We start from the raw sequence: 20,674 nt of genomic DNA on the forward strand, positions 1-20,674 counted from the left end.
CTTTATAGAGATCTTTCACATCCTTTGTTAGGTAAACTCCCAAATATTTCCTCTTCTTTGGCACTACTGTGAATGGGATAGAGTCCTTGACTGCTTTTTCAGCTTGGCTGCTGTTGGTATATACAAAGGCTACAGATTTATGAGTGTTGATTTTGTAGGACACTGATTTTCAGCCGGTGTGCCCTGAGAGGATCTTAGGTGCACCATGAAAAATTTTAAAGGTCATTAATAAAAGTATTTTCAAAAGAAGTCCAAAGCACAGTAAGTATAGTCTTTTCCTTAACTCCTTTTTTGATCAACATAATGTAAATGTGCTGTGGAAGTTGAACTATAGGTGCAAGTGTGCCGTGAGATTAAAAAAAAGGTTGAAAAACGCTGACCTAGGAGCTCGCTAAATGCAGATTCTGAGTCAGAAGTTCTGAACCTCTGTGCCTCTGTCATCCCCAGGGAGGCTGACACTGCAGGTCCCTGGATGACCCTGTGCGTGACAAGGCTCTAAACCGCATCTAACAAAATACGGTCATAAATACGCCACCTCGAAAAAAGCATTTTTGGTTAAAAGTTCTAATTGTAATAATGCCTTGAATTGATGCCTGTTTAAATGAAGGTTGCATTTTTATCTCAAAAACTACCAATCAATCGACTGAAATCTAGGAGAATTGGAAAGACTGACAGCCAACAGGATGATTTTCGGCCACAAAGAGGGCGGTAAGGGATGTATTCTAATAACATCACCATGCCACTATTTATTAAGAGCCGTGTGATTAAAAAAAAAAAAAAACCTATCATGGTAAAACTAATAAATCAAGAAAATATTTTTACCTATGCTCAAAGTCTTCTCTCCTGATATTCAGAACAAATTCCAGTCCATTTGTAACTAAAATTTAAGAGAACTGGTTTTCAAGTAGAAATTGTTTCTCCAAGGAGTACACACATGCTGAAATTTCAGGAAAAGCTCCTGCCTATGAGTAATTATGTAATACTAAACTCTGTATAGAGTACAGTTCTTACGTTTCATTGGGGTTGAAAAAGGGTATTCATTATATACTAAAATACGCACTAAACTGATGAACATAATGGGATAACGATGATCACAGAAGTCATTTAAACTTAGATGATTCCAGCCTCATAGCCTCTCTGGCACCCACCCAGAATTCAACTAGATTAACAAACATATTACACATGTATGTACAATTACAGGTCATACATATCCTTAGAGAGGTTGTCATAAGAAAGTCTCAGCTTTTACCTTTTAAAAATCACATTATTTATTAGAAGTAATTGCTCTTAACATTTGTTATTAGAAAAGCTGTACCAGATTTTTCCCCTCAACGTGACACCGGCGTTGGCATTTTGAGTGCAGTTCGCCTGAGTTTGCCTCCATGCATATCTTGCTATTTATTTTGTAACTGACATTCTGAGAAAATGGTTGATTTGTATGGCAAGACAGAAAAGGTCTGGTAGTTATTATCGCTGGCTACATCTTAGCAGGGACGGCTCAGGGGAAATCGTAAGTCTTCAGGTTTTCTAGAGAATATGCATGCAGTTACTAAGGTTAACTCAGGATTCCTGAGTGGCAAGGGGAAAGAAGATGGGATATGGAAATCATATGGAAATAAGCCACAAAATATTGAAAGCATCAATTACTTGGAAGGTATTTCCACAGACAGATGGGGCTGCCCAAACGACTTACACTTTAAACTCACATCATGCCTCTGACAGTAACAGCAGCACCAAAAATCAGAAATGGGGAAAGGGAGCTAAACAGAGACCACAGTTAATGTCCAGCCCACTTGAGAAGGAAACGCTGATATTTCTTATATTTACATCACAAATCCTAAGGGTTTTATTTCAATGTTTAATACCTTTGCTATCTGAAATAATAGTACCAGTGAGGATTTTCTAGTCAAGATACTTAACCTAGCCACCCAGCGATCCTGCCCATTCCCACCCCTCAGTTCTCTCTCCCTGAAATAAGTGAGGCTTAGTAATTAGAGATCAAAACCCATAAAAATGAAAAAAATACCTTAGATGTCCATTTTTTTCCATGTAACATTTGCTACATTTGAAATTTGGAAAAGTGTGTGGATTTGTTTTAGGTTTTGGAGTAGAAGGAATTCTTGGATTTTATGGCAGAATTCAAGCATAGATGTTGAAAGTATAAAAGTTATCACACTTGTTTTTATTTCTGTTCCCATGGAAACTAAAATCATCTTCCACCCAAGTTGAATGAGGTGTTTTGAAATAATCAGTTTCAATTTTTTACGATAGCAAAGTACCGATTCTTTTTTTCGGCTTTCAGAGGCTTACTTTCACAGAAAAAAAAATAATAATAATAAAGGTAGGTATGGTTCAAAGGCACAAAGGCCTACAAAAAAGGGTGGCCCTATTCAGAGACATGCAGAGTGAAGCCTTTGCCAGCCATCTGCCAGAAGCTGGCTCACCAGGACCATTCAAGTGTCACAAATTCCCATGACATCATATAGGATTTGTATTTAGATGGCATGAGAATATTTAGTTATCATTATAAAATAAAATTCCCACTAAATTTTCTCACTGTATAAATCAATATCCATTTTCTTTCATTTACATCAAAAATCCCTGAGGACTACATTTTATGTTTAACACCATTTCTGTCAATTGAACACAAATCTACAAATAAGATGGCATAAAAAACCTTACTAATGATTCCCAGAGAGATGAAGAACTCCAAAGATCCTCATTCTAACTCTTCCAGCTGTGTGTGATGTTTGTAACACCAAGTATGAGCAGGATTCATTTAGACACTGAATCGGACACCAAGCCTCTGGACCCGTATGCTGACGTCCCCCGTGGCCCCCAAAACAGAATGTAGAGACAATGGCTCTCCCCACTGTGGGGCTTCACTTCTCCAATGGCAAAATAAGTTTAGACCAGGTTCCCTTCTGTTTCTGAACATTTTATAATTCTGTTTATTCAACACATTTCACTGAAGTAGATTTGGGGAGTCTAGTCAAAGAAAGCAGCCTCCTTTGTCCCCTGTATAGCTTACTGTATATTAAAAAAATACCAGTAAGCTCTTCATCTTGCTTGCCTTTCACAAGAGAAGCTGCAAAGGACTGTAATTCATTGTAATAAGTAAGTAGCAGGTAGAGTCGGTGATGAGACCAGGCATGGAGAACAGACCATGACAATGGTTGTATTCAGGTTTTAGGCCTTTGTATTTTAGAGGTTATCAGCTCCAGGCTGCAGATTCTTTAAAATAGCATTATATTCTAGATGTGTAGACCAATAGTCACATGCTGAAATGATCCCAGAGGATAAGCAAAAAACAAGTATAAGATTGAGGACGAGGTGTTAAGGCATGAGGGAGTGCTGCGGCCTGTGGCAAACTGAAGGATACAGGGTTCACTAAAGAGATGCAGATATTATAAGCCCTGTGCCAGCCACAGAAGATTCTCTCATAAGGAATCTGCTCACAGCTACCATTTGCCATCACTGGTGTAGATTCTATGAAGACACCTTAGTTTTCCTCTGATGGATTACTATGAAAGTGAATTTTGGTTAAATACAGGAGATTGGGCAAATATTTTATTTTTCTTAGCTCCCTTCTGATGCCCCTCTAAAGCTTCAGTAAAGGTAGTTTGAAAAAGGGATAAACATAGAAGGACACAGAAGACTGAAAGGAGATAAAACTGAGAAACTAGGAAGCAGTCAAGCAAATGTCTGTGGGGCCAATGACAGCAGACCTCAGGAAGTCCAAGGCTGCAGAAAGGGAAGTGAAGAAGTAAGCTTTGCATGCTTCAAATCCTACAGAGGGCTTGGAGATTGGAGGCACCATCTGTCTCTGAAATAAGGGGCATAGACAGGTGTGGGCTAACACAGGTGGATTGGCTCACAGTCTTTTAAAAAAAGCCAATAGATTCCTCAAAATCCTCTCCCTTGAGAAACATGAGAGGTTTATTCTCTGGATACGTTGAATTATAAGACACCGGACTCAGACACTGCTGAGAACAGGGCACTGTACTGAAACCAGGGAGAATAAGTCTCTTGACTCAAGGGCAGAGACCCCAAGGCCCCTTCCCATCGTCAGATCTCAAAATTCCTACATCTGGACTTACAGCACCAAGGCAAGAGATTTCCTCTCAAAGGAAACAGACCAGCCCAAAGAGCAATACTTACAGATGCACATCGCTGGATGTGTCTGCCTGGGCCAAGAAGAAAGTAACAGTTCTGGCTGAGCTTGGAGATGGCTCGGTAACAGATACAAAGAAAATAAAGGAAAAAACATTTTTTTAAATAGGCAAGGACTAACCTAGGGAGGAGGAAAAAGTTTTACACAAGAAAGGAAATGTAACTGGAGAACCCTAAGAATAATGCCTACCGATTAATCCACAGATTACATTGAACTACTAGGATGAAGCCAAAAGTATTACAAAATTACAGTGAAAAGAATAAAGAGGGGAGAGGCAGACCTGTGTGTTTGTGTGCAGGTGCCTTATTTTTGATGAGGGAGAGGGTTGGGTAAGACATCTAAGTGATCATCTTCTATAGTCATTACATAGAAAACAGTATCTAAATCTGAAAAATAAAATCAAAATATTTATTTCATCACATTTGAGACGCCAATTAAAAGATTATTTTGTGTACCTCTAAAAATAAAAGAATTTCTTAAATCCAAGTAAACTATGATATGCCATCACTTGTAAAAACCAAGAAGCTCAGAGGCATTAAAACTGGGGGGGCGGGGGTCTTAGAACTGTAGCAGTGCATTCCACGAGAAACAGCTAATTTAGTTCAAATCAGTTACCTCCGGGAACAGGAATTGAGGTGGGGAGTGGGCTACTATTTTTATTATAATCCTTGTTGAAGTGGCTGACTTTTAAAAATATTATGTGTAATAAATAAATTATAAAAGAGTATATATCACAACTCCAATTAAAAAAATCTTTTTCACTGCTTCAATGTTCATGATACTGGCTTAAATGTCCTTTAATGAAACTGCTTATCATAAAAATGTTTTGCAGTTCTCATTATTTTACTACTCAGAACCAACTACAAACTGATGGGAAAAGCAATAAACCAATCCCAAACCACTCTAAAGTTACTACCCTCATTTTCTGCTCTCTTCTGTCAAATGGAAACAAACCCAAAATACAACTGCTTATTTGATATTTTTATAGTTATTTGCCTGTGTTTCTGAGGTGGTGGATTCTCTTGCCTGATCCTTAATCACAAGGGGTTGTTTATTTAACTAAACTGGAGCAGGCTCCTTTATTGGCTCCTCTGCTTAGAAAAACATTTTTAGATGGCACAGGGGCCATCAGAGTCAGGGTGTACTCACAGGTATTTGCCAGCCAGGCACTTGCTCCACTGCCGATGGCCAGCCTCACTTGGATTTGGAATGTGTGTGCAAAAAGCAAGTAATTTTTAAAAGACTACTTTATTCTTACTAGGTCTAAATTCTCCCTTAGGAAAAGATATTTGTTCTGGCGTCCCCAAATACACTTTAAAAATGTGAACATTCTTTAGTTTCCTCATGGGTTTGGAAATAGTACTAGGTCCATCACCATTAATTTGTCTCTACCTAATGAAAACAGTCTGGGCCTTGGAACAGAGCTGAGTCTCAGCTGGCATGAGTCTACACTGCTCTATAACACACATACTTGTGAATACACCTGCAATGCACACATACTAACACCCATGCTGCAGGGTACGAGTAGAAGCTATCAAGACTTTGAAAGGCCTGAAGTTGTCCCTACTAGAAGAGAACATGTTAGCCTGCCACAGTTTGGTGGATGATGGCAGAAGACACGAGACTGGGCCAGAAACAAATGAATATAAAATGGGGATGATAAGCCTTATCTTACAAGGCTGTCTTCGCAATTATATGAGATACAAGTGCCGAGTCCAGTGCCTGGGACTCAGTAGCTATTGTTTAACTCACATCACCATTAGGGCATGTCCTCTTACTATAATATATAGGGTGACCAGACGTCCCGATTTTGGTGGGACAGTCTTGCTTGTCCCATGTCCTGCGGTGTTTTAAAAAAGTCCCGATTTTTGGAAAGAATGCAGGAACGGGCTGGAGAACAAGAAGGGAATATACGGTTTTCAGCCGCCATATGGCTATTTAGCCAGAATATGAGTTTTATATTATTTTTGTTAATGTTATAATGTTAAACTGTAATAAATAATTGCTGAGAAGTGATTATCGAGAACTGCTTATCAAAGTTTGCATTGTTGTCAGGCCCTGCCCTGCCCCGTCCCCTGCCCTGCGCCCCCGCTCTGCCCCCGCCCTGCCCCCAGCCATATTGTCCCGCCTTACAGATGTTAAAATCTGGTCACCCTAATAATATAGCAAAGGGCCCTTAAACTAATTTCTCCACACCCCTACTTACTTTCTTAGTTTTTCATGATATTGATAACATAGCTGCTTAGGATATAGGGCAAAGGTCACAAGACCACAGAGAGAATGGCTCTGAGAGCCGACTTTCTAAGCACCTCATACCAATGGAAGGAACCACAACTCTATCACTGAAAGAATCAAAGAAGAAAACAATTGTGACCTTTTGTTGCCCAGTTTTATTTCCTTCAAGCTGATGATTCTGCCCAGGTGTTACCAACCTGTTTGTCAGTGTCTCTTTGCATCCTTGCCTTTTACTAAGCGAGCACTCACAAGTCAAATAAGAAGTCAAGCTCTGCAAACACAAACCCAAGGCTGCTCCAGGATTATCAGAGATCAGTTCTGCCTCCCAACTCTCCCCCATCGTGATCATTGAACTTACAAGTACAGAAATACCTTGTATGGATTTGCAGGTTGTTAAATACATGATTAACAGAGATGTTTCTCTTTTGCTAATAGCACTATGATTTTCTCTTAATATTTGGCATTTTGACTTTAGAATATAAATTAGTCTTGATTTCTGCAGCAGCTCGGTGTTGTGTGTACATGATGATTACTCTTCTTTGTCTTAAAGTATAATATTTAATTATAGCTTCACAGAAGACTTAAAATTCCATTTTCCCTCAGGAAAAAATACCTATAACTGGAGTTTATGAAAATTTATTAGGTATCGCTAATCCTGGGTAGTAAATTGGATTTTTGAAATCTGCGTGATTTTTAGCACATTACGCTTTTCATCAGGAAGGTGACGCTTGCAGAAAATGCCTCCGGAATAATCAAGCAGCAATTTCACTGCCACACTGTGAAGACAAATACAGTTGAAAGATCATGCATGGAACTTCCTGGATTGTGAAATTTGCTTTTAGAAAAGGAAATATCACATAATAGCCAGAGGACAAGTGGCGATTCCTAGCGATTTCACCCGCTCCCCGGAGTCTGGGATTACCATTCCCTCCTCTCTAAATCCCAGTCCTCCACTGAGAAGTGTAAGAAAGCTTGGTGAATTCTATTAAAAAAAACACGACTGGCTTTTCTTTCTTGCATCATTTAGCCGAAATTAACACGACGGAGTCCTTTCTATCTATAAGCATACACACAAACGCCCCTACCAGGGGACACTGGCCTGAGAAAGAAAATCAATACACAGATGGCAAATATTTGAGTTGCATTTATATGAGGCGTTTCTTTATGGAAAACAAATTCCAACCACAACAATTTCAGGGACCCTAAAGGAGAGACTATCATGACACTTAGAAAAAAAAATCCTTTCTAAATGGAACAGGAATTTTTTTCCTAGATCAAAAACCCCAAACCAATAATCTTTTTTGTATCAAACTTTCTTCTTATACCTAACTCTTCGTTGCCATTTATCAAGATATATCATTTTCTACATTTAAAATAAGACTCAGTTCAAATAGCTATTCTTTGTAGTAGTACCAGGAAGAACTAAAGGGTGTTTTTTGTTACATTTTTAAGTTCAACCAGACACATCGCATCTGAGAGGGTTTAACTAACGTAGGTACAGGAACAATATGCAGGTGATAACACAAACTTGAAAGAAAAACAGGAATAGTTGCTTCATAAATATTTTTAAAGGCACGGCGAGTACCTGATCCACTGGAACCTCAACCTGAGTGTCTTCATCTTCATGGACTTCTGCTGCCCCCCGCGTTTCAGACCTCTCTGCTCCAGCTTTGAAAACGCCTTCATCTGGTGAGACAAACACACAGTGAAAATCAAAATCCAATTGTGACATCTTGTGGCTAAATGCTGAAATTACAACCAAGTACCTATTGATTATTTTTTAATAGATATTTTGGTTCCCTTTTTAGTGATGGGATTTTTATACCCTCCATTTCCTGCCCTACCTCACAATTCTTCTACATTTTTACTGGAAAAAAAATTTCAGTGGTAAAAAAAATGATACAGCACAATAAAAGGCTCTTGAGAAACTTCTGTTCACACTGGAGCTATTGATTCAGTAACAGCCTGGACAGGTATGGAAATGGGAAGAACGTCACAACTATATCTCAGTTCCCCCTCCTCCCCGTGAAACAAGGATGATGCTTGGTTCTTTAAAATACTACTTTCAGAAATTTTCCTGACCCAAAATAATGCTATAGATTCAATGTCATATATGGGAATAATTGTCTCTATTTAGAGAATTGTACACATATTTTTTTTAGCACAACAGAATCATAAAGCTGACTCTCCACATATTACAAAAATATATGATTCTATTTACTATGCATATTTCCATGAGATTTTTCACAACCTATAACTTTAAATCCTTGACTATAAAATGTAACCTACACCTCCAAGACTTTAGGTTAGGCTCTTTTGACTTGCTTTCCTTTGGAAAGCAATAGGAGCTGTTCTCCATATTTGAAGTAGTTTTAATGTCTCCCCTCAGCCTTCCCTTCTCCAGGCCAAGTAATCAAAGAGTCAGGGAACCATTTGTCATTCTGTCTATCTACTTGCCTCAAGATAGGTTTTGGTGCTCCAGCCACCCTCACAGATGTTTTCTCTGTCCAATTTTTAAGGCTCTCCAGGGTTGGGGATTTCCCCTCCTTCCCTGGTAATATATTACAGTATTTGATTACCCCTAAAGTCTAGAAAATATGTTTTTTTCTTTTATCTTAAAACTCAATTTCTCTAATGGAAGCTTATTTCCAACAGCACGAGTATTTAATACATCTCACATAATATCTTAGGTTGTTATGAAGTCACTCCTAATTGTAAAATATATTTTCACATTTGTTTAGGACTGAATATATGTGAGGCACAATATGACACAATGGGACAGCCTAAGATGTGAATAAGATGTGGGCTTTTCTATCAAGTTATTTACAATTAAAATGCACCACCAATAAGGTCCACTGAGGTAAGTACCATGATGGGTCAGGGCCAAAGAAGAGAGTTAGAGAAGCTAAGAAGATACAGGAAAGAAAGAAGGAAGGAAGAAAGTAAAGAATAAAGGAAGGAAGCCAGGGACAGGAGGAGGGAGGATGAGATGGAGAGAAGGAGGGAAGGAGGGAGAGAAGGAGGGAGGAAATTAGATGTGCTTAACTTTCATTTCACCTTCTGAAATTATCAGAGGAGACAACAATCATAATCAGATGCTGGACTCAGGAGACTAGGTCTGACTTTGTACATGACTTTTGGGATGATATTTGTGCATCCAAATGTAGCACTTCCTTATCAACAGACTACAAAGAAAAATCTATAGATAGCAAAGGAATATAGTCTTAATACTACCATTCAATGAAATATTTAACTGCGTCTAAGCAGAGCTATGAATTGTGTGCAGATGTGTTTTAGAATAGGCATTCCACCACAGAAGAAAAATACAATCAATAACAACAAATAAAATAAAATTGGAAGGGCACCGGAATGGAAAATGGCAACCATAAGGATATAAAACAGCAAAGAGACAAATCAGCGAAGCTCAACACTGTGCACAGTGACACGGAGAGAGAGAGAGAATACAAAGATAAAAACGTCTCCTTGGGTGTAGCGGGAGGATTTTGTTCATCACTGAACTGAGAGTTTTTTAAGCCGTCTCCATTAGCAGCACAGGGCAAGAAATGAAGATCAGAAAGGAATTGACAGGAATAAATAGTGACCAAAAAACAAAAACAAGACAACAGCTAGGAAGTGATTTTGTGAAAGGAGAAAGACTATTAGGGTCTTAAGTTTTACTATGTTATATAAAATTACAGATGGAATAGTATTTTAGAGAATATTTGTTAAAGCATTTTGATTATAAATTGTTAGTACATAGGCATTTTAGAAAACTTCGAAGATGAAGAAAATAAATGCCCGTCTGACTCACAGCCCAGAGACAGCAACACTAATATTTTGACAATTCTCCCCCTTTCTGTGTCTCTCTTTCTATCAAAGCCACACACACACACACTCACACTCATCTAACTGGGATCTTATGGTCCACACATAGAATTTTAAAAGTGGTTTTTTTTATTTTAAAACTGTATCATAAATATTCCCCATGCCATTAAATGTTACTTGAAAACATAATAAATTGCTGCATGTGGTGGTCCCATACTTTAATTAATGAACAACACTGAATAATGAAAACTAGGAATTTTTGATGAATAAGGTACGTTTTACTCATTTGATTGATTAATAAATACGTATTATGACCCACAGTATAATAGTCACTCTGGGAAACAGGAAAGGGCTGCCCTTTGAGGACTCGGCATCTTGTGGAGAAAGATCACACAGCCACCAGCTGTACATCGTTCCATGTTAGGACCCTGCAGCCACTGTCCTGTCCCGTGAGTCCTTGTTGTCCAGGAGCAAGCGTGGTGTGCTGCACACAGTCTTCAGTTAGTGTTATTGAAATGTAAGACAAAAAACAAGTCCCCTGGGTTACCTCTTCCTCCTGTACTGATGCCCTCTGCTCTGTGCCCCCCACCCCTCATTCCCCCTACCCACTGTGCCTGGTGGGAACTAACCCTCCCTTCCCGAACTGTCCCCTGAGTACGCTGGCATTCTGGTTTTGATACAATTAACTCACATAAATCCTCGGCCTCCTTTTTGAATGCTGCTTCTTCCTCATTTTAAAGGGAATCTCATCAACCCACGTTTCTCCCTGTATCCCACCTTCAGAGGAGCTTCCAAACCCACCTGACGAGCTATTCTACCCCCTGGCTTGAATGTGATGACTCTCTCCATTGGCGTCTCCTCAACTCCACCTTACCACATGTTCTTTTCATCACTTGAGTAACTTCAGTAGCAGCTAACGTGCAGTCAGGACCAAAGAACTTGGAGTTCATGGTACCACTGTGCTATCTCAAATCTCACCCCACACCTTCCTGGTCTAGTTCACTGCTTCTGCCCTGGGCTTGGGTGGCTGCCCATTGAGGGTCCTGCTCATGGCTTAAGCCCCATTCATTTTTCCATTCTCTAGAAAAGGCACCTTCAATCTTATCCCTTAACCCCGCAAGCAAATGGAGCCCACGACATCTCCCTGTGCATTGCTCCTCCCCCAGGTGCCCCACCTGCTCAGGAGTCACACTTATTTTGGTCAATTTCTCTCCTCTCCCTCTTCCTGCTAGACCACAAGCTCCTCCAGACATGGACCACAAATGTTGTATCTGTAAGTCCTGGGCCAGTGTAGGTATCAGTCTCAAAACAGGCTTTCAGATGTTTATTAAACTGAACTAATAATAAAAAACAATATATAAACACTAAACTTCCTGTGCACATAGACATATTATGTGCAGTAGAATTTGTATGTGTATGTACTTCATCCAGGGCCAAGATCAGTGGGCCAATGTGAATGTCCAAAAGTAAATCGAGCCTTAAATCAGAAAACTAAAAGCACTTTACACCAAAGAATTGCCAACAAGGCCAAACTACAAGGAGAAAGAATTTGAATGATATACAGAGAATATGTTCCTCTTCTGACAATGTCATGGTGAAAAGCAACTGAAGACACATGCCATGGAAGGTAAAACACTGAAAATTTAAAACATCTGCTTGCACAGATTGATTCCACGGGAAATTACAATTTTTATCAAGGGCAATATTATTCAAACACTTCAAAATCTTAGCACTTTCCCCTTAATATGACTGCTAATTTAAACTTGCATAGTAAATTGGTGGATTCAGGTCATAATAGCAATTATTATGTACAATGGTTATGTAATTATTGCTAAAGCAATGTCAGACAATCTAACCACGATTCATGAAGGTTAGGTACCACCAATCGTGATTGCAGTTGAACCTTCCAATGAGACAGAGAAGAAGTTTTAGAATCACTCAAGATTTTTCACAAAAACAGAAACTTAGTCTTACTCCGTACCGATGTCAACAGGTTAAGTGACCCTTTCTGTCATAGGCTATCTGTGAACTTTTTGGTGTATACACATTCAAGAATTCGTCCCCTTTTAGTGAGAATTAGAATGATTTTATTGAACTCACAAAGTTTCTTGAGTTTTAGCAATTTTGTTTCCTCTAAAATTAGTTGCACACAGTAACTATAATACGTGGAATGTTACCGAAGTTTTGAGATACACAGAAATCAAGAAACATAAAATCTGCATAGATGGGAAACAAATGAAGCCCTCCCAGCAACTCCAATAAGCCAAGCAAGGTGAGGCTTGCGTGGGTGAATCAGAGAGGATGCTGCTGTCTATGTTTCTTGGAAGTGATACAACATAGTCTTGTCTCAAAACTTTCATAGTGACCCACATAACAGAACGCCAGCATCATACAAAAGCAAACCTGTCTTACATAGGTCAGAAAGGTAAGTTCTTGGAAAAAAATAATAATGAGATGGGGCATCATCCTGCAACGCCCTGAGTACCCAGCGCGTGGCTGCCGGGAGTCGCTGTCTGGTCCTCACCCCCACACTTGCCCCCACTCTTTCTAACCCATCTTCTACAGCAGCACCCCACAGGGAACGCTCTTATCAAAATTATCGGTGACTATCATGATGGTCATCATTATGCTCTCATTTACTTAATCTCTTAGCAACCTTTAATACAGGGAAGAAATCTCTCTGCTTTTTCCTTCTTCCTTCTTCTTTCCCTTCGTCTTCTTTCTTCGTTGTCATCTTCTCCTTTCTCTTCTTCTACTTCATCCTCCTCCTCCTTCTTTTCTCTCTCTTTCTCTCCCTCCCTCTGCCCCATTTCACTCCCCTGGTCTCACCAGCATCAACAGCAGCTTCTTCTCAGTGTCTTTGGCCAACCTCTCACACTGGAGCTGCTGGGTGGTCTAGTTCATCCACACACTCTTCCTACCAGGCAGTTGTGTTAAGACCATAGCTTAAATACCATCAATGTGCCAGTGACTGCGTAACGTATGGCTTCAGCCCCCACCTCTCCATAGATCCCCAAACATACATGTCTACTTAACTGCCTAACTTGACACCTCACCTTGGATGTCTAACAGGCATCTCAACCTTAACATGGTCAAAACAGAACTCAGCTCCCCACCCTGAACTGCTCATCCCAATTCCCCATCCTAAGAAAATGGTACTTCCACTCAGTCTCAAAATGAGGGAATTATCCTAATATCCCCCATTCTTCTCTCCCTATATCAGTCCTATTGCTAAGACTTGTTAATTCAATGTCCTTTTAAAATATTTCCTAAATTTATTCCTTTTTCCATATCTACTGTCAACTTGGTCTGGTCACCACTATCTCTTGAATGAGCTATTACAATAGCTTACATATTGGGGTCCCTCTTTTTCCACACTTGCTATCCTATAATCATCCTCCACACAACAGACAAGTGTTATAAATACATTTTTTTAAAAAACATACTCATTCCACAGCTTAGAAACTCTCCAATGTAGCTCCATCTCACATAGTTCCTCACCACAGTTTGCAGAGACACTGTCTAGCATGTAACTCTTCCTTGGACCACATTTCAGACCCATGTCCCCTTACACATTAAACTCCAGCTCCACTGCCCTTCATTCTGTTTCCCAGGAGAAAACTTGTTCCTATCTGACAGCTTGTCCTTCTTAAACTCTGCCTAAAATATTCTTTCTCGGCCATTGCAGTACATTGAACTCCATAGAGACAGTGCCAGGGCAAGTGAGTGAGAGCCAGACAGGCACTGGGCGACTCTGTGCCTCGCTGAGGAAAAATAACTAAATGTGGGCAAAGGAGATTCTAAGAAGCCGAGAGGCAAAATGTCATCATATGCATTCTTTGTGCAAACTTGTCGGGAGGAGCACAAGAAGCAGCACCCAGATGCTTCAGTCAACTTCTCAGAGTTTTCTAAGAAGTGCTCAGAGAGGTGGAAGACCATGTCTGCTAAAGAGAAAGGAAAATTTGAAGACATGGCAAAGGCAGACAAGGCCTGTTATGAAAAAGAAATGAAAACATATATCCTTCCTAAAGGGGAAACAAAAAAGAAGTTCAAGGATTCCAATGCACCCAAGAGGCCTCCTTCGGCCTTTTTCTTGTTCTGTTCTGAGTTTCGCCCCAAAATCAAAGGAGAACATCCCGGCCCATCCATTGGTGATGTTGCAAAGAAGCTGGGAGAGATGTGGAATTATACTGCTGCGGGTGACAAGCAGCCTGAGGAAAAGAAGGCTGCAAAGCTGAAGGAAAAATACAAAAAGGATATTGCCGCATACTGAGCTAAAGGGAAGCCTGATGCAGGGAAAAGGGAGTCGTCAAGGCTGAAAAAGCAAGAAAAAGAAGGAAAAGAAGGAAGAGGAGGAAGAGGAAAAGGATGACGATGAAGATGATGGTGATGAATAAGTTGGTTCTAGCGCAGTTTTTCTTTTCTTGTCTATAAAGCACTTAACCCCCTGTACACAACTCACTCCTTTTAAAGAGAACAATTGAAATGTAAGGCTGTGTAAGATTTGTGTTTAAACTGTACAGTGTCTTTTTTGTATAGTTAACACACTACCTACTGTGTCTTTGGATAGCCCTGTCCTGGTGGTATTTTCAGTAGCCACTAACCTTGCCTGGTGCAGTATGGGGGTTGTAAATTGGCATGGAAATTTAAAGCAGGTTCTTGTTGGTGCACAGCACAAATTAGTGATATATGGGGATGGTAGTTTTTTCATCTTCAGTTGTCTCTGATGCAGCTTATACGAAATAATTGTTCTGTTAACTGAATACCACTCTCTAATTGCAAAAAAAAAAAAGTTGTAGCTGTTTTGTTGACATTTTGAATGCTTCTAAGTAAATATAATTTTTTTATTAAAAAAATAAGATAAAATAAAATATTCTTTCTCCCTTTTTTACATGATTGACTCTCAGGAAACACTCTTCATTCCAATTCCGAAAGCCACTCATTCATATGGCCCTGCTTTAATTCTTTGCCTCACACTAATTACAAGCTGATATTTTTGGGTTTTCCTTAATTTAATGTGGATCTGTTTCCACCAAAACATAAGCTCCAAGGGCAGAGTTAGCTTGTCCATGTTGTTCATTGCTCCACTCCAGGACTTAACACTGTCCAGCACAGAGGGGGCTTGGAGGTATTTGTTGAAAACATGAAAAGTGTGCCCTCCAAAGTACTTGCTGTATTAAGATGGACTGGAAAGAGTAAACAACTTATACACCACTAGCCCCTCATTTGCCCCAGTCTAGCCACTTGCCAGGATAACATTTAGAGAGAGGAGGGGCACAAAGGGATCTGAAGAGAAAGAAGACTGGGATACACCCCACGCAGGGATTGACACATGCTGTTATGTGTGGTGGGCAGAATAACGGCCTCCCAGAGACGTCCACATCCTAATCCTCCAAAGCTGTGAGTACATTACATGGAGAAGGGAAGTTAAGGCAGCAGACAGAATTAAACTCACTAATCAGCTGAGCTAGAGATGGGAAACAATCCTGGTTTATTTGTGCTGACCTCATGTAATCAGAGTCCTTTTAAGTAAAAGAGAGAGGTAGGAGAATCAAAGTCAGAGTGATACAGTATAAAAAAGACTTGAGCCGCCATGGCTACCCTTGGAAATGAAACGGTCCTCAGCCAAGGAACGCACGCAGCCTCCAGAACCTGGAAAAGGCAGAAACAAATTCTTCTCTAAAGCTTCCCAAAGGAATGCAGCCCACTGACACCTTGATTTTAGCCTAGTGAGGCCCATTTGGGGAAATAATCACTGTGTGTTACGTTAAGCCACCAAGTTTCAGGTAACGTGTTACAGTAGCAATAGAAAACTAATATAACACGTACCTAAAGTTATGGTGTACGGAGAATATTCAGGCAGTAGCTGCCACAAATCCCCTTTGTGACTCCTGCAGACACCTGCTGCCAAAGGCAGGCAGCCCAGACACCCTCTGCTCCTCCTGCTACTAAGGATGTGGTCAGAAGAACCTCCTGTGAGCCCTCTTCCTTTGGTTTTCCTTCCTTAACTGTTATTACTGCTCTTCTCTTGCTCCCCTAAAAGGAAAAAACACCACCACCATCTCTAGATACCCACACATCTACCAGAAGAAAAGAGATTCGATTTTTCTAAGTCTTACCCTGCCCTAAAACCTTCGTAAGAAAAGCCATTCGCTAACAAACTAAACAGCAAGAATAAATTTGATACACAATACTGCTCTCATTCAATTACTACACGAAGGATCAAATTCAATGCTTGGATGCACACTACACCCAAATTCAGCTCTAATCTTTTCTTCTTTGAATTGTGAATAGACATTTTAGTGTATATTACACGGTGAAGCAATAACAAACACTGTGGTAAAAATAAAAATGCTCCTCAATTATTTTTCACTTATCTCTTATGAATTTTACTGCCTAAAGAATGAAAGCAGAGCGGCCGAGGTAGGGAAGTCATATCATCACCGCGTTGTTCATAATAAATACGAATCTCTTTCCCCTGCTGGAACATGAAATAAATCCTTAAGTGTGTTTTAGCTTTTCTGCAACTAGAAAAGTTAAAATGAAAGCACTTCCTTGTTTCAATGCATCAGTATTTCAGTTTGACAATTTTAAAATTCTTTAATGTTCTCAAATAAACTTACCAAATAATGATGAATGATACTGATACGTTCAAGTAGTTGTTGATAATCGGTATTTAAGGTCAACATTCCAATCCTGCTTTCTCACCAAGATTATTAAAATTAATGTTAAGTAGTATAATATAGAATATCTTTCTTTCTTTCTTTCTTTCTTCTTTTTGAGACACTCTGTTGCCCTGGGTAGAGTGCCAGAGCATCATCATAGCTCACAGCAACTTCAAACTCTTGGGCTTGAGCAATCCCCTTGCCTCAGCCTCCTGACTAGCTAAGACTATAGGTGCCCACCACAGTGCCCAGCTAGTTTTTCTATTTTTAGAAGAGGAAGTGTCTCGGTCTTACTCAAGCTGGTCTCAAACTCCTGAGCTCAAGCAATCCAACCCTCCTCAGCCTCCCAGGGTGCTAGGATTATAGTTGTGAGCCACCATGCCCAGCTAACATAGCATATTAACATGTTTATTTTTTAAAACTGATTGAGTTTTTTTTTTTCAGGATAAAAAAGAAAAAATATAACATCATAATGCCCACTTCTGAATACTCTATGGAAATCTTAGATATCTATTAACTAACTGGAAGCTCTATATGTAAGCAAAGAAGTTTAACATGACTATAAATACTTTACTATGATTTGCTACTTGAGAACTGCCTGATAAAAATGTTAAATCAATTTTAAAAGGCAACACTAATTTTTTAAAGTAGATCTTTAAAACCAGTAGATTACCCCAAAAAAGTGTGGGGAACAGGGAGTTAAAAGCAATAAATATATAACATAAAATCCTAGGGAAAAAAAAGTCTATTTATAAAAAAAAAAATTCTTTATGTGTCACATCAGTCACCACAGGCAGAAATAAAAGTCAAGTTGTTAAGAAGGTACAGAAATAATTTTTATTAATGTTATTGTGAACTACTTTCATACATGAAATATATTAAGTTCTTATATGACTCCTTGCAAATATAGATTATTGTCATATGACGTCTTTTTGAAAATTAAAGACTACATTTCTGGAAAAGTGACCCCGTAGGACACAGTCATTGTAAAGTTTAACAAGTAGTGAGGGAGAGAGGAAGAGCAAATTCACGTATAGTAACATTTCCCTATAACAGGATATTAGCCAACTCTCCTCCGTTCCTTGCTACAACTTAACATAATATCCCTCCTCATACTTCCACGAGTTAAAATATACTCTCATAAGGATGCTTGAAAAACTAATCAAATGATGACTCATGTTCTGAGTGCATCTAATTTAGTAGTAACGTAACCCAAAGGTTTTATAATCACTAATCTTCTCCACACGTTTCAGTATGTCCCATCAAGTCAAATGGAAACTCTTTACAAAAAATAAGAACATAAGTCATTTTGTCTTTGGCAATTAATAATATTACATAAAAATTATGTTACCCATACACTTATACAAGCTGAGTTTTCTTAATTGCACTTTGAAATAGCTGGCTTCTTTCTATTCTCCAACTTCAACTTCAGGGTATTAAATGTCATCTGTCATGCAATTGATATATAAATCCATTAACTATTTGAATAGAATTGATTTTAACCAAAGTTATTTTAGCTAAACTTTAAATGTGTAAAAAAATATTTTAAGTGTAGACAGAAAACAAAAGTAGGATTATTATCATTGATTTTCCCAGATTGCAGGCAATTTTGTTCTTATCCCTATATTTCCATTTTATTCTTTTTGGATATGGATGTTTTAGATTTTTATTGAAATAAAAAATATTCAGAGTATAAATATTAAAGCACATATTTATAATATGCATGATTCATGGCTAAATTATTTTATAACCTACATAAGTTTTGATATAATTTCCAAAGTCTGTATCAGATGGCATAAGACTGAGAATAAAGAAATGCCTCTGAGCAGGTTTACCTAAACCATGGCTTTATTTGTTCATTTCTAATTTTGGACTCTTAAAAAAATTACACTGCAAATTAATCTTAGTTCATCAACATCATAAAGTGTTCCTCTTTCTACCCCAGTGACTTGGTGTTACTTCTTTTGCCTAGAATTCACCATTCCTGTTCTTAATTCTGGCTGGTCCATCTATCCCCAAATGACCTTGCATATGCCAATCTAGAAAATATATTGTAGTAACAAATGGAGTATTTTCATATAACAGAAACACATGGTACTTTTACATTCCTTTGAAATTTTTGTTCATCAATTCATTATGCAAACATTGACCAAGCCTCATGCTCAGGCACACACTGGATACCACCCATGGAAAGATGAACTGGACACTCAAAATGTTTACTACCAACTGGGGGTGTTAAATGGAAAAATCAACAGCACAGAATGATAAGCATAGCAAGCAAACCAACACAGGCTGTTAAGAGATATAGGAGAGTTAAAGAAGGCTTGTGAGAGACAGAAGATGCAAATGGAAGGACAAGCAGAATTAGCCATTGAGGAGCAGTGGAAGGCATTGTGGACAGAAAGACTGGCATGTGTAAAGACTTGGAGGCACTGCATGTTGGGTTCCAGGATTTTAGGCAAATCAGCAACCTGGCTGCAGGGCTGTGAGAGGCAGAATATGAGGCTGTCTGAATATGACCAAGGATGTGAACTAGGCTGTGAAGATGATGAACAGCAACTGAAGGACTTTAAGCAGAGAGTGTGGCACACAGGTTTAAGGGAGTGTCATAGAAATAGGATTGCCTAGATATAAGTGGAGAGGATTTATGGCAGGCTGTGTATGAAAAGGGAGATGTGGAAAGTCTTAGTACTCAAGGCCACCTAGAATGATACTGGATGAGACTGAGACTGTTGAAAGAATGCCCAGAATACAGGTAATACTCAAGGCACAAAAGGCAAAATGTATTGAAGTGGGAGAGCAGGGAAGCTAGAACCCAGGAGAGTTCAAAGAAAGGGAATGGGAAATAAAGCATGCTGTGGAGGGTCAGGAATACGCATGGAGCACCATCCTGGCCATGGGGTGGGCACTTCCCCCACCTGTGGTGGACACACTGCAGGTCCTAGATAAAGGCAAAAGAAGGAAGATCGACAGGAATGGATACAAGAGACACTGAAACTCTGTGATGACAGGACTCCATGACTACCAGGATATGGGAGAAGGGTTGAAGGAGGACTGATTCATTCTCAGGTTTATGGCTTGGGTGTCTAGGTGGTTAGTAGTACTATTTAACACTGCAGATAATGGAAGGAAGGGAATAGGTTAGAAGGGAGGTGATGGCCTCTGACTCTGAAATATTGAGTCCCCTGTTAAGCATCTTGATAGAAATGTCAAGTAAGTGGTTGGGAATACAAGTCCCTTAATTAGGATAATATTCTAGGAGTAGGATATAGACTTGAGAATAGTCAGAATAGAAGACAGATAAAGTCATGGGTCTGGCACAGAACATGGGATGAGAATAGAAGATGATTGTGGATAAAATTCTAGGATACAACATATAAAGGATAGCAGAAGAGAAACAAAGATTAAAAAGAAATAACAAAAGGTAACAGGGAGTAAGAGTGAACTATCAAGGTAGCCGTTGGAAACATGAAAGTCAACAACAAAGAAGTGATCAGTACTGCAGTGTCCTGAAGCTTTTGCATCCTCATGGTCTAGTTGTTTAATTTTAGTAGAGTATGAAAATGAGATAACACTGGAGTGTGGTATAAAAAGTGGATGAGGCAGTGAAGACCAGGTAAACAGACCACTTTCACTATGACTGGCTATGAAGTAAGAGAGACTATACGCCTGCCAAACCCAACTCGGAGGCCTGAGGCCAGGAAGGCAGTAAGGATGAAAGTGGATTCTATCCCATCTCTCTTCATGGCTGTCTTCCAGTGAATTTATCATAGAT

The 20,674-nt window shown here is 39.2% G+C and overlaps 1 protein-coding gene across 1 annotated transcript in view; it reads right to left on the minus strand.

The window, feature by feature from the left end:
• The window catches only part of DCDC2 (doublecortin domain containing 2), a 188,784-nt gene that overhangs the window by 13,862 nt on the left and 154,248 nt on the right, over positions 1 to 20,674 (minus strand). The window contains exon 8 of the mRNA XM_003788334.2: positions 7,995 to 8,095. Within this exon, the coding sequence (XP_003788382.1) occupies positions 7,995 to 8,095 (101 nt within the window). The remainder of the gene's footprint in view (positions 1 to 7,994; positions 8,096 to 20,674) is intronic.

This window comes from Otolemur garnettii, unplaced genomic scaffold (assembly GCF_000181295.1).
Source record: "Otolemur garnettii isolate 467f Iridium unplaced genomic scaffold, OtoGar3 scaffold00026, whole genome shotgun sequence".
Taxonomy (NCBI): domain Eukaryota; kingdom Metazoa; phylum Chordata; class Mammalia; order Primates; family Galagidae; genus Otolemur; species Otolemur garnettii.